Below are 15,464 nucleotides of genomic sequence, written 5' to 3' on the forward strand. Positions count from 1 at the left end.
GACTGCATTCTTTACTTACTAAAATAACTTGCTTTGGTTTGTAATAAAAAGCATTCTCTGCATATATATAGATATATATATATATATATAAAAGAAACAAACCATGACCAAATACTTCAAAAATGTATGTGCATACAGACTGAGATCATTAAATACTTAATATAAGGGAAATAGACATGTAAGAAAAGTTACATGAACATGTAAATTTGTTAGAAGTATCATGCTATTATGTTTCGCTATAAAATTTTATAATTAAAGTTCTATTTCTTTTTGAGAAAAAGCATTTTAATCACAAGAAAGGGTAATCCTTCAATAAATAAATAAAAATCTTAATCTACGTGCCTGAGTCCCGATTTACGTCTTCATGTAGTCTCTCAAATCAATAGTATATTTTGCACAGTGTTCATAACCTTTGTTACCTTGCTCCTGCCCTGTTTTTCTTGGAAACAGGCTCTGATTTGCTGAGGAACTTTCACAAAGCTCACTGGTAATTAAGAGTTGTTTTGGGGTTGATAATTACAGCGCCTGGCTGTGATTAACACCAGGTTTGGGGCCAAGGGTAGGGTTTTTTAGTCGAAGTCATTGCTAGAGGAGGAGGGGGAAGAACTGGCAGCCTCTGTCAGAACAAGCAGAGCAGGATCTGTTCATTGTCAAAATTCAAACTTTCACAGCTTGTGTGTCTTACAGTGAAGATCTCCAAGGTGCAAATAGTGAGGAAATACTTCATAAAGTAAAGGTTCAATATAGCAGAATTATTCCCAAGTGCTAGAGGGGAATTTGACTTTAAATAGCCCATACCCAAATTAGGATATGTTGAAGGAAAAAAAATGTTATTGGAATTTGGAGACTAATGGTGTAAAAATGCCTTTTAGGAATAAGAAATGTCTACCAGACCTATTCCCTTGGGGACATAAACATCTTCATGCTAATTCTCATCAGCTGCTCTCTCAGCTATGTGTGAAACTGTATTTAAATGATGCCAGAACAGATCAGTAGAATAAGAAGCCAAAACACCACATCTTTCCATCTAAATGATTCATTTGACCTTAGGCAAAATAACCAAGTACTTGGAAATGGGTGCATATGGGAATTGTTTAATAGTGTTTGAGGAAATAACAATTGACCTGGAGTAAGGTTTCCTTGGCTGGCTCAAATACCATTGATTTACTTTGGCTGCTTGGAGTCTTTCTCGGTTTAACAAATAGTTACATTAGGGAATTATTTTTGTCTCTGAAGTAACTTTCATAAATCTAGGTTGTGTAGTCAACTTCTTTTTATATAAGTTATATAGTATGAAGAATTCTTGTCTTCATACACTAATATCAGCACAATTGAACTGATTCTACTCTATGTAGGCACTGTTGGGTTTTGATTTTTTTTTTCCAGGAAATCTTAATATTTTTTCAAGACTTGCTTTATGTATATTTGTCTGCCAGTTTGTTTTTCACCTTTCAGTTTTTCTGTGTAAACATACTTGTTCACAAATCGTTTTGTCATTTATCTTCAGTTTTTGTTTTGTTTTTTAATTTCTATTTTCTAGGAATCTCCTGTAAAAACAAAACAAAACAAAAAAAATCCCTTAATGCCATGGTAGAGCTGTTGCATGCTCATCTTAGGATAAGCACTACGCCAAGGGATGTGAAATCCAAGCTTGTGAAACCCGCAGAAGCTGAGTCACAACCATAAAATTGCCTGCAGGCTTCTAACTCATGCTCAGTGTCAGGCCCAGATTTTCTTACTTAGAAATGCTTGTCACACGCAGGATGATTCAGGTGAGAGCGAAGGGAACTGTTAAAAACAAATGGAACCCCACAGGAAACCATCAACAGGAATAGTCTGATTAACAGAACCAGATCTTTTTCTCTTGGTATTGTCCGTACCCTCCTGGATGGTGTTGGACAGTTCAGTTTCTGTGCTTGGCAAAGCGGGTTCCTTCAGCCTGTCCAGAAATCAGTTTAGATTCAGGGCCAACAATTGCTGCACTCCCAAGTATTTTTGTCATGTATTAGGTCTCTTAAAGCCTTTTGCCTAAATGAGTCAGTAGAGGCCAACCTAGCACAGCAGAATTCCCTTCCCACCTTCTCCTCACTTTCTGAGTCTTTTAGATGTCCAGTACACAATGGAAAAAAGCCTGATTTGGATGTTTTATGAATTTTCCAAGTTCTTATTTACACATGCAAGTAAAACTTTATATAGCAGTGATGAATTTCTAAACACCAGATCTATATAATGGATGCAGTGTATCTTTTTATGGATAGGAAGGCTAGAGCAGGGCTGCAGACCTGCATATTTTGAAAATGAAATATATAATTATTCTAAAAGGTTGTACACCTCTAATTTAAGACAATGAATTGGTCTATTGTTCATAACAGCTTTTTATGGAAATACTGTTTGTCACGTGTTCATAGAGCTTTCACAATTAATGACAGAATGGATGGAAAGTGACTAGTTTCTTTATGCAGACACCCCTTTTATTTTTTGTTCTTAAAAAGTAATCTACCTCTTTAAAATTTGTAGTTTAATACTTGTTTGGTGAATTTGTGCCACTTTAACTTTCACTTTCACTATCATTCCCATTTTGTTACATTTCTGTTATGGGGACTTTATGTTGAAATATTGTATAAAGCATTTGTAGCAAGTTTAAAAAAATAAAATATTTAAAATTATTTAAATTGTTTTGGACACTTCAATTGTACTATATGTGATTTACATTTTACATTAATTTCATTTTGTTTTCATTTTGGGTTGTTGATCTTTGGAGCATGTTCCTGTATTAAAGTTTGCTGTTAGTTATATTGTTTCTTCTATTGGAGAGTGATATAAAGACTATTCTAATGAAAATATTAAAAATTGCAATTTGACATAAAAATGGGGTTGTCCTTGCTTTTGAACGCTGTAGCCTCACTGGAGGGCTGGAAATGCAGGTAAGGAATTGAAGAGAGAATTTCCTTCCTCCTCCACGTGCCGTCCATCCCGTGCTGGGAGTTCCAGGCCTAGTTACGAGTCCGTGGTGGTGCAAGGACTTAATGACCAGCTAGATGGAACTGTCGTGACACATTTTCTAAATCCAATAAAGTAAACATTTTAAAACTCGGGGGAAGCTTGCCTTTTGTGTGGAAAGCAGATGTGCCAGGGAAAATGAAACAATGTACATCTAGGAGGAGTTAAATGTGATTGTGTCCCCCTGGTTCAGTGACATGAATTTATACCAACTGGCCACTTCTGACTTAGCTTGGGGATTTTAGGTTTTAATTTTGGACACAGCTAATAAATTTAAACTATTTAAATGAAAATGACATACAGTATTTCGACTTCTGATACTACAGTTTGCTGTTTTTCTGGTATTTTAGTTTTCTATTTTTATATACTTTAAACTTGTTAAATAGTTCAATAAAAAAAATACATGCAAAGGATTTTTTGGCTCTTGAGAATTTTGGAATGTTGTATTCCACCCCCAAGATGTGTGTTCTGCCTCTTTCAGTGGAGCTGGAAGCATCTGTGTCCATATCAGTGTGGCAATGGGGTGGAATAATGCTAAGACATTGATAAGGCTAAACAGCATTACAGCAGTCAGTTCCTTCACATGCTCCTTCCTAATCCAGTAATAAGTTACTATTTTATGTGGTTGTCTATTCAAATTAATGCTTCTAGTGAGAGTAAGACTCTTTGGTAAGAACTCCCAGTTCATTTTTTCATGTGGGATGTCACTCCTTGAACATGTTCTCTCCATAACATTTTGAACTGATGGGGGAAGATCTGGTGGAATGATGCAGAGGTTCCAGCATGGACTCCATGGTTCATGGACTGTTTGTGCACTCACTGCAGTTTGGGATTTGCACCACAATGGAAGGGGTGAATCCTTAGTCTACTTAAAACAGCAGTTACACCAAGAGGTGGGAGGAAGCCACAGTGAAGGTTTTCAGTCTTCATTAGGTTTTACTATATTTATCCAAGGGAAGAAAACTTTGTTTTACATACTCAGTGTTGTATTTGGATGTTTATAAGATAAAAGAAACATGGAAAAAAGTGAAAATCACAATTATGAGGTTGCTGAGGATGGGACATAAACTTGATTCATTGTTTCAAATCTTTTACTGATAAAGGAAATACCAGGTTTTGTTTGCTCTTGCTGCAGTCTGGATATTCCAGTCACCTTGTAAGGATTTATTAGCCATGTCTAGCAGTGAACTGATGGTGAGTAAACTCATTCTCTAATACCATGGCAGGAATCCTCTTGCCATTTTATGTGCAGTTTCTGTGCCCTGATGTTAAATCCTGTTGGGTCCCGAGGATGTGCCACACTGAGATGTTCACCTGTGTTCACCAGTTGATCAGGGAAGTGCTGGGCGATGGAGATCTCCAAATGAGAGAGGATCATCAAAGAGTTTCAGTCCTAAATAGGTGACTCATCACTAATAGAAATGTGCCGGTTTCATAGTTACTATTGCTGTTGCATCTCATCTGCATAATTGAATTTCTCTGGCTTTTATAGCCGCCTCTGTATGATCTGAAGCAACAATAAAGCTGTAATGTTGCCCACAAAGTGCTGACACGTCTTGAAATGCATCCAGACAGGCAATGAAAACAATTAACCTTGTCCTGTTTACAGAGACCAAGTGACACGCTGGGCGAGATCAAATGAGTGTCAGTTTAATAAAAACAACGATGCTGGAGTTGTGGAGACAGGAGATCTGACAGGTTGTGTTTACCTTTTTTTGTTTTCCATTTTCCAGTTTGCTGCAAGGCATGGGAACCAGCTTGTGGCAGCAGCTGTCTGAGCTGTGTTCAGTCCTAGGTGTTAGTGCCAGTCCAGGGGATGCAGCCAGGCCCCTCCTGCTCTGCAAGCTCAGCCCTGGTGGAAGCTGCCCAAGGGGGTTGAGGCTCTGGAGTGTTTCTGGTTCTCTGGTTTGTCAGCATTTTGTATTGCAAGACTGTTAGTTAAAATTCCAGTTTGGTTCCTGATGATTTTCTGTGGGGAGATGTCGCAGAGTTTGATGTCTAAATGTTCAATATTGAATGCAAATAGGAATAGCATTCACTTCATTTACTGTGGTTTGTGACTTCATTTCCAAAATTACGGGCTCAGCTCTGGCTTTTTACTCGAGTTGGGTTTAGCCAAGGAGCTGAATTGCTAGAGACAGACAAATAGCTTGTGAATGACCTTAAAAAGAGAATTTAGAAGACCTTACATAGTAATTCTGGCTTTTATTTACTGAATGTGATGTTTGTGAGTCACATGGTGTTGTAGTTCTGCTCCTGATGAAAAGGAGCTAAACAATAGATTTTGAACAACAAGTCTATGCTGGTTTGGAGCTGAGCTTTTGTGGTAAGTCTGATGAGAGAGGGGTGAACTTCCACATCTATTTAATTAAACTGTAAAACATAGCAGCTTTTTAATGGAAAAAAGGATGCACCTTCCAGTACTTTGCAAGAGCAGGATGGTGAGGAAAATATATTTATTTCAGGGCAAGATGCTAATAAAACACTCTTAAGTAAGGCATGATGTAAGAGTACAGTTAATGGTCCATTGTGCACATCAAATGAGAGAGTGGAAATTGAATGTTTTTATAGAGGCATCTTTTTTCCATGTGTACAAATGAGTTGCTGTTATTTCCTAAGCTTTGTTTGGGATCTCTTTTTTTAAAATTTAGGTAATGTCTTACGATATTTTTTGAATGAAATAAATACTAAGCAGCAGGAATTGGTGGCTCTTTGTGCCCATCATTTACAGTCAGGCAAGGGTTAGATGTTTAAAAAGCAAGTACATTGTTAGAGTGGGGATGGGTGTGGAGCATCCAGTGTCTAACCCGAGATGACTGACAGAACACAGGGCCAGGAGTCCAGTGCTGCCTCTGCACCAGTCTCCAGGCACTGACTGCTTCTGACCCTCTTCTTTAGTGAAGGGGAAGCCATTGAGTCACCTGAGTGCTGCTTCCTACACATAATCCATCACTCTCCATTCTCACTTTGCTGCACCTTTACTTCTCTTAGTAAGTCTTCAAAAATGGTTTTGATAGATCATACTTTTAGAGCATTCCTTGGGAAAAGAGCGTTGAAGTACTGCTTTCTGTTTTTTTCAGATACAAGGCAGTAAAACTGAAACTCAAAGGGAAGCTTGAGCAAGCATCAGGCTGGAGGGAGGGTTTTTCTGAAGAGATAGGTAGCTGCTTCATTTTCCTAATTTATTCAAAGCTGGAATAGTTAGTGAAACATAATGCTATAATCAACAACATGCACTTTGTGTATATATCTCTCTGTTTAATTTTTTAAGACTTTTATGTTTCATGAGCCAAACGGGTGTCTCTGAGTCATGTTTTAGATGACAATACTCCCAGAAACTGCCAGAGGGTTGTGAGAAATGCCCTGGTTATTCAGCAGGTGATGTTCCATTTCTCTGAAGTACAAGGCTCAGCGTTCAGTCATTCAAGGTGCTCTGGCACACAGCAGGTGAGCAGCAAAACTGAGATTTGCACCACTCCATGTCCTGTGTCAGTCAGAAAGTAAGAGTAATTTTATCTGAGCCTGTTACAGCAAAGCCTGCCTTGTTTCCAGCTGAGGGAGCTGGAGGGGGCTCAGCCTAGAGAAAAGGACCCTCAGGAGAGACAGTCTCTCTACAACTCCCTGGCAGGAGGGTGTAGCCAGGTGGGGGGTGGGCTCTGCTCCCAGGGGACAAGGGACAGGACAAGAGGAGGTGGCCTCAGACTGTGCCAGAGGCTGCCCAGGGCTGTGGTGGAGTCCCCATCCTAGAGGTATCCAGGAGATGCCTGGACGTGCCCTTCAGTGGGTTGGGTGACAAGGTGGGGATTGCTCACAGGTTGGACTCGATGGCCTTGGAGGTCTTTGCCAACCTCAGTGAGCCTGTGATCACTTTGTTGTGATCAGGCTGTGCTGCTCAGCAAAGTTAAATGCCTGTGGTAAGGTAAATGGAAGGACTTTTTCAGGGCAGTGATTTTGTTGGGAATGCAGAGGGTGCACTTCCTGCTCTGAAGGCTCATTCCCACGTACAGACCTTGTGTGCAGAGCCCCCAACTGTGACTCAAAGGGGGAATTTATGTAGTGTTTCCTTTAGGTGTCAGGATCTCTGCTAAACATTGCAGTGTGGAAGGAGGTGGGAAGATGAGAAATACTGAACTCTTACATCACTGAGCTGCTTTGAAGAGTTTCACAGTCAAACTCCACTGTCACTGGAAGTTAAAGTTGTATTCTCCATTCATTATGGCAAATTCAGTATGTCACTCATCTACCTTTTCAAATCAAAAGGACACTTTGTTCTGTGGTTTTTTTATGTAATGAGATGTGCAGGACTGAGGGCTCATCCTCGTTCTGCTGGCCTCCAGCAATCCTTCTGAACCCTTTTGGTGTCACCATTCTGTATCAACCTAAATAAAATCAACTACAGTGTTCCCTATATGTGATGAAAGTTTTCTCATTCTGTTAGGGAGATGATTCAGTAAATACAAATGTTTTATCAAATTGCATTAACTGACAGTATAGAAGATGAGTTTGAGTACTTCTATTTTTAATCCAAAATTGTTCACCTTTAAGCTTGCAAAATTCTCTGTGCTGCTTTAAAAGGGCAGGAAGATACATGTAAATCTATAGGTTTACACCAAGATTTCTTAAGTGATTAAGACTAATCTCTGAGCTCAACTCGAAGTACCTTCAGGGCAACTGATTTTCTGAAGGAGCTCAGAAGTTATCTCAGTGCTGAATTCCTTTTCAAATGGCTACTTTAAGTCACTGGTTGGTTTTGAAAAAATAATTCTATTTAAGTAGAATGGTGTTGATACATCAATTTTAGAGTCCCCCAGGTGAGCTGTAGGCACTGTGTGAGATTTTTCCTGCAGTTCTCACTGTTGCTTTGGTGTTCATCACCACAGTTCCTTGTGATCCACAGGGAGTGGAGCTGAGCCAACAATGAAGAAACTTGAACTGTAGAGCACGTGTGAAACAAAGCAGTTTTTGAGTTCTTGTGGGGCAGCAATGCTGCTTTAAATATGAAGTTCTTTGAAGCACTGTGGCTGGAGAGTGCTGTTAGCTGTCTTCTTGGAAGTCAAGAATGCAGAGGATCTCATTAACAGGTTTTTCCAGTTTAGATTCATGAAAGGCCTGACCATAATATTCATGTTCTGGCCATGTGAAGGAAAGATAAAATCCTGACGTGCTCCAGCTCTTTCCCTGCTTTCGTGAATAAACACACCTAAGTCTCCAAATATCCACAGTACAGCACATTAAGGTCCTTTTTGCTTTCTGCTCTTTCCCCATTTTCTATACAGTGACTCAGTACTTTGCCATAGAAGAGAGAGACATCCCTTTCAACAAAATTCTATCCATAAACTTTTCTGTCGTGATAAATACTTTGTTTCACTTAAACAGGCAAACGAAGGTCTTTCCCTTAGTGGTTGATGTTTTTTTATGTTTTTCCAAGTCCTTGTTTTGTGTATTTATTTTCCCATTAAGCAATAAACTGCTGCCAGAGAGTACATTTGAGGCAGGGTAGCAGCACTGTGGTTTCATCTCACTGAGAGCAGAAAGCCCAGAAATGGCTTTTATCCACCCCCTGAACCCTCTTGCTTCCCTTCTGGCCTGTGAAATTACTCAGCCTAATTCTGTAAAACCAAGAATTTGGGCTTAAATATCCACATTTCTGTTTTTTCTCCCTAGGCAGTCAATGATTTGTATCAGCTTAGCTATTCTTTTACTTGAAAATAGGAAACACTTGATAGATTATGTTCCTGGCACGCTTATTGTTAAGCATAATGTGGAATGTGTGTGTCTGAAATTTTGGAGCATATCCTTGGAGTTATTTTAGATTATAGAGTATAATCCTTGCAGGAAAAAAACTTGCTTTAATTGAGGTAAAAATATGAACCTAAATCACCTGAATTTTTACCATAAACTGCCATGACTTTGTCCACTTAATTTCTCTGGTTCACGTAATTTCACCTCAGACCACTCCAGCCTTCATGCCCACAAATACCATGGCTTTTTTTTCTGGGACATTTCTAGAGAATTAAACCAGCAACCCAGGAGAATGTTAACTGCAGAAGTGTGGTAGAAGACAAGCTAATTTGAATAAAAAATACCAAATGTATTTTGGGAATGTCTGAGGGAAGGGAGCGTGCCAGGATTTGGCATTTTTCCTGGCCTTTGAGTTTGTGTGCGCTGCTCGTGGCAAGGCTCAGGAGCCTGGGAAGGTCTATGGAAGTAGGAATTTGGTTTGGACAAATATTTAATTATTCAGGAGACAGTTTAACCTGTAATAGTAATGCAGGTGGTGGGGGAACCTTTGCCTTTATTCAGTCCTCTGCTTTATTGCTGGAGATTTTCTAAGTGGCCTTTGCAGATCCCTTTCCACCTGACTCCGTTCTGGATCTGAAAAACTGGGATTATGGTACTGAATCACATTGCAAAACACTTTCAGATTTGAGGATGGAAAACTTTGAGAGCTGGGATTTACTATGTTTTTTATTGTAGGGAGTGTCACCAAATTGGGTGATTTATCTCTTCTAGTTTGGGTATGCTCTCAGTTGTGAAAGAGAGCTTTAGGCCCTTCTCCATGTAAAAAACAGCCTCAGTTAACTTCTGGGTTAGCTTTAATTTATAGAATACCTGGTGCATCTACCAAACTGTTTAGTTTGGTATAAAAGTCCTTAGAGAAAATTTTGTACACATAAGTCCTTCCTTCTACTGCATTTGGGTTCTGGGCCAAGAACCTGCATTTGGGTTCTGGGCCTATTTTCCTTACAAGCAGAGTATGTTTTCTGATGTTATTCCTTTTTTAATTAATTTTTTTTTCTGGCTTGGACTGTTCCCTAGCACTGCTCTGGCAGAGCTGGGGTAGCTGGGCTGTGCTGTTGGTCTGGGCTGTGCACAGGGGAGTGAGGGGCTGGGAACAGCCCTTGGCCCTTCCCATGGGATCATCCCTCAGCAACATGGCCCAGGCTGGCTCAGAACTGCTTTTCTCTGCCTGTCTCCAGTTACCCAGAGCTGAGATGGTGAAAGCAGGTGCAGAGTGACAGTGCTAAAAATAACAATTCCAATCACTGCTCCTAATGCAGTGGGGGGATTTCAGCTCCCCTCCCCCTCGGGGACCAGCTCCCCTTGCACACCCTGGAATTTGTCAAAATCATCCCAACATTAAAAAAAACCATCCCCCTCTTAAATGAGAGTTATCCCTCCCCTCCAGGTGACTGTTGGGACAGAGGAGGGCCTGATTCCTGCCAGCTTTGGCAGAGCAGGCACAGTTGTGGTTTTGAAGCATTGGGAGCACTGTGGAAAGGCAGGAGTAAGAACTCCATAAGGAACTCAATTTCATTTTCTATTTAGAAAAAAGAAATAAATCCTTTTTTATCTCATTCCTTTAATCCTCAGCTTCCAAATAGCAAGCCACGGTCCATTAGCTTTAAAGCTTGAGGAGATTAGGGGTGAAAGATCATCGAATTCTGGAGAAGTTTGGGTTGGAAGGAACCTTAAACCCATCTCATCCCACTCCCTGCCATGGGCAGGGACACCTTCCACCATCCCAGGGTGCTCCAAGCCCCCTCCAACCTGGCCTTAGGCACTTCCAGGGGTGGGGTGGCCACAGCTTCTCTGGACACCCTGTGCCACCCTCACAGGTAAGAATTTCTTCCTAATGTCTGATCAGGGTGTTCATTTGAAAATCTAGGTCAGATTTTCCCTGATATTTTGTCTCTTTGGATTTGAGCCTTTCAACTTTTTTTTTTCTTTAGGTTTCCCATAGGATCTAGACCCTTCCTCACTGCATGCAAGAGCACACAGATGTCATTGATTATAGAAGAACTTTAAGAAGTCATAATTAATATTTTGACAGAAAGCATTATTTATATGGAGGCGTTCTAAACAGAAAGAAACCAAAATTTCCCTCTTCTAGTTATAGTAAAAATCTGAAGCCAAACAAACTAAACTTATTTTGGATATTCTGCTGTTTCCCTTGGTAACAGTCCTTATATGGAACAACAGAAATCTGGCATTTGTTGACCTCCCTGTTACCACTTTCTGGGTCTTCCACATTGGCTGAAGGTTTCAGGACTGAGTTCACAAAGGCTGGAATGGATGATTTACATGGAACAATAGCAAAACTTTTGGCAGGCAATTTTAACCACCAATTTTAATTTGAAAATAATTGAATTGCTTACTTTTCAAAATTTCTGTGGTTTTGGTTTTCTGTTGTAATGGAAAGTTTTGCACTTCTTTATGTTTAACTTGCAGTTACATTGTGTGTTAAGACAGACTGAAATCTCCTTTAAAGGGTGTATATTGAACTCCATAAATATAACCCAGAGAGAGACCTGGCTTTTAACTTTATTTAGATGTGTTGCTGTGTAAGAAACTGATATTCCAAAACATATTCCCTTGGAAGAACATAAGTGGTTGGGTTTGGTCAGAATTTTGAAGAATTTGCCTTGAGAAAGAAGGTATGTAATTACCTATGGGGATGCACAGATGTGAGGGCAAGCAGACAAGTTTGTGCATGATAGCAAAAGGTGCTGAATTTAAAAACAAATAGGGGATTTTTTGGAATCTTTTGGTGTCTGGAAGTTTAGCTTGGGTATACATTTGAACTGAGATTTTATGTCTAGAATAGGGAAGGAGGAGCTGGACTTCCCTTGTTTGAGTCAAGTTTTCAGGCTTTCCTCTTGAAACCACAATCAACTGAGGCATAAAATTAATATTTTACAGTAAAAATCTATGGTTTTCACTTTAACTTTGGGACTCTCAGTTTCAAATTGGACGTGCAATAAAGGCACTGCTGTGATCTGTTTTGTGTCCTTGTCGAGTCTGGCAGTGCAATAGTGACAGGAGTGTTCTGCCAGCTTCGACCTGGGGAGAAATGACCAGATGTTCTGGTAAAGTAAAATGCCTTTTCCATAAATATGTGTTTTAAAACCTGATATGGAGTGTCCTGAGAGAACAGAACATGACTCTGGTAGCTTCTGATGTAACTGTGGGTTTGTATGTCCCGGCCGGACGGTCTGGGGCACGGGGTGGGAGCCTGGATGCTGCTTCCAGTTGACATTCTCTGTTTCCTGCTTAAATAAACTCACAGGGTAAGTTCAGAACAAGGCAAAAATACCCTCTTGCCTTCAGAAGTGTCTCTTGGTACTTGCGGCGTGGGTGGAATGGCGTTTTCTTTTCTCCTGGCTTACTAAAGCCCATCTCTGATTTGTCTGTGCCCGGTCCCTGATGCTCTTCTGCCTCTCTGCAGTTACAGGCTCCGCATGGCCTCTAGATGTCCCTCCTCCTCCTCGCATAACCCCAGCCCCAGGCAGTGCAAGAAATCCTGCTCCACCACATCCCACTTCTTCAAGGAATAGAGCCCGGGCGTGTCTGCCCAGACCAGGTACAGCCACACAGCCAGGGGAGGGTGCTCGGGGCTCCTTCCCCTGTGCTCCCAAACCTTCCGTGGTTCTGGGGCCAGGAGTGCAGACTTTGGAGATCTGGAGATACCTTTGGATACCTCAGAAAACCCACAGTGTCATTGCTCTGGAAACTGGTGCAGCTGTGCTTTGGGGGAAGGATGAGAGGCTGAGAACTGGATGAGCCATAAAGAGGCTGCAGCCCCTTCCATGCTGGACTTGATGCTTTCAGTCCAACACTGTGAGACCACTGAGATGCTCATGCCATTGCTGCCTGCTCAGTCTCATCTCTTGGGTGGAGGGTCTCTAGGATTTGTTCCCTTTGGAGCTTTTTTTGCCAGCAATATTCTCCTCTTGAAATATGTGATGCACTAATTCCAAAAGGATAAGGTCTTCTCTAGTCATGGGTCCTTAGGTACTGTGGATCTAAAGGATGTGTGACCAGTCAGCCCTTTACCCCTAATGGAAGGTTTAAGGGGAGTTTTGTTCATGACCTTTTAAGACCTGAGGTGTTGCTCTTCTGGATCCTTGGGAGCTTGAAGATGGTGATAAGTTTTGTAAGGTGTGGTGTTTGTATCTGATTGAAATAGTGGGCGAAGTGCTTTGGGATCTTTTAGGCTGAAAGAGTGAACAGTGGACAAATATTAACTGTCAAAAACCCCCATATATATCTGGGAATGTGCGCTTTTTTTTTTTTTTTCTGGCTGTTTTGGTGGCTCACCACAAGCTCAAAGACCAGTGTTACAATGCAAATTGCAGTGCTGTGATAACGTGCAAAACCCTTAGTTGGGGTAGTGTGAGATAAACTGTGTAATGAGGCACAATGGGCTTGGGCAAATTAATGACCCAGCCCCGTGTCCTGGTGAGGCTGAGTTTGATTTTCTGTCAGTTTAAACAAGACACTGTTTTCTGCTTCTTCATTTCCCCACCATTAAGTTGCAGATAATAATCTCCTTTATACTGATGAAACAGCTAAGGAACAGGGTACTTAACATGTAAAGCTAAAGGTGAGAATGAGTACCCATAAAATCAAGATACTGCAGCCTGAAGTTTATTTTTTATTAAAACCATTCAAAAAACAACATTTGAGGGAATAGTTACAAAATTCTGAATTTTGCTATCTTCTGAATAATGGAGGGTTGCTAATGGATATTAATATCCCTAGCTGTGGCACAGACCATTTAGTTGTGGGAAATCCAAACAAAATTAAATCATGGGTGTTTCCTCCCTGTAAAATGGTCACTGAATGACTTGTCCTGCTTCCAGCTCCATGGAACATGGAACTGTGACTCCTTAAACTATTTCTGATTAAATGCAACTCTCTGTGTATTTTCAGGTACCAGAAACTTCTGACTGGAAAAAGTGAGGTGAAGTGATCCTCAAGCATTATCCTCTCCTGCTTTTGCTCAGATGAGGTGAGACGGGTTCCTCAGCAGACAACAGGGACAGCGGTTTCTTCTGCTGGAAGTGATGATGTGCTTCTGTCATCTCACCCTTCCTTCCAAGGGAGGGAGCACAGAGCAGAGAGTGATGAGCTGTGAATGTTGGGGACAGGATGATCTCCAGGGCGTGGAGCCCACCAGAGCAGCATGGAGAAGTGTTCAGGCATCTGCAGGCAAAGCACCTCTGCTCAGAGGCTGGATGGGTCTGGAGAGTCTCCTCTTTCTGGGAGAGCACAGAGAGTTTAACATACTATGCAATTAAATTCTGAAAAGACTGTTACATCATTTTAGTTCCTGCTTTACATCCTGACGGGTAAAGAACTGGGGATCCCACACACTGAAGGGAGTGGTAGGTTCTCCTGGGGTTTCCACACGTGCAGTCTATGGGTACCCCAGTCTCTTGGCTTTGTACCATTAGCTTTAAGGGGCAGATGCTGTTGCTGTTGAAGTGCATCAGGACACACGTTTTTTGGGAAGATCATCTATTATATGATCTCTGGGAAATGCACTGATGGCCCAGTTCCATGAAGCATCCATTTCTCAAAAGCTGCCATAACTTGTGTTGCCAGTCTGGTTTAGAGTCAAGATTTATTTATTTAAGGACAGCATCAAACACAGGTGTTGCTGTGCAGCATCAGACCAGACTTGTCCTTAAATACAACATTTGTCCTTAAACAGAGCACCTGTGTTTGTGTCTCTAGACATGTATTTGTTTTTTTGGGGGTCCTATCCAGAGGCCATCCATGAGGACATCCAGTAAAGACCAGTTCCAGAAACACACAGATCAGCTGGTAAAATGCAGTGCAGAAAGGTCTCTTACTTCTTTCCTGCCCCCAGCTGGGGTCAATCACACCCAGATAAATCATCTGTCAGTTCTGGGCAGAACTTCTGCCCAGTTTGCCCATGAGGTGAAGGGTTCCTTCTGCCAACACATGATTTTCCAGGATCCCTGCTAACTTATCATCTAGGTTTGGAATTTTTTAAGGAGGCCAAAGGGGTTGATTGTTGTATTTCCTTCTTGTTTCAGTCAATTTATTCCTGTCCTTGACTTTGCACTCCACACAGATAAGCACAGATCTGTGTATGCACACATTTGTTAAGAAAAAACAAGTGCCCGGTTGATACTCCTTCCCACCACCCTGAAAAAGTCAAAAAAAGGATCAATTTTATATATATATATCTTCATATATAGATATATATACATATATATGACAGATAAAAATATATATGTATAGAATTGCGCAAAACTGAATTCTGTATAGCTTTGATGAAAATCAAATTGTTCAAAATGAATAGAAAAGCTTTAAAGAAGAAACATTGTGCACCATAAAAATGTTTTAGGTGCATGTTGTTTGAGTTGGAAAGAAAAGATTTTCAAGACCTTGTATTATCTCACTACAGATTTTTTGGATAAACCCCTCTTGGAGGCTTTCTAAGTGCAATTGTGGTTTGGGGGAAGGCTGAGAGGCTGAGAACTGGATGAGCCATAAAAAGCTGCATCCCTTTCCATGCTGGAAGTGATGCTTTTAGTCCAAGACTGTGACACCACCGAGGTGCTCGTGCCATTGCTGGCTGCTCTGTCTCATTCCTGGGGTGGAGAGTCTCCAGGGTTTGTTCCCTTTGGAGTTTCTTTGCCAGCAAT

General features: G+C 41.0%; 1 protein-coding gene across 3 annotated transcripts in view; it reads left to right on the forward strand.

The window, feature by feature from the left end:
- The window catches only part of PRDM2 (PR/SET domain 2), a 64,029-nt gene extending 49,056 nt beyond the window's left edge, over positions 1-14,973 (forward strand). For 2 of the 3 annotated variants that reach the window (XM_083876922.1, XM_083876924.1), the window contains 2 exons: positions 12,230-12,364; positions 13,717-14,973. In XM_083876922.1, the coding sequence (XP_083733048.1) occupies positions 12,230-12,338 (109 nt within the window). In that variant the 3' untranslated portion in view covers positions 12,339-12,364; positions 13,717-14,973. Of the gene's footprint in view, positions 1-1,540; positions 3,300-12,229; positions 12,365-13,716 lie in introns of those variants that run through there. The other variant, XM_083876923.1, reaches the window with a different exon arrangement.
- The last annotated feature ends 491 nt before the right edge of the window (positions 14,974-15,464 follow it).

This window comes from Zosterops lateralis, assembly GCF_965231275.1.
Source record: "Zosterops lateralis genome assembly, chromosome: 22".
Taxonomy (NCBI): domain Eukaryota; kingdom Metazoa; phylum Chordata; class Aves; order Passeriformes; family Zosteropidae; genus Zosterops; species Zosterops lateralis.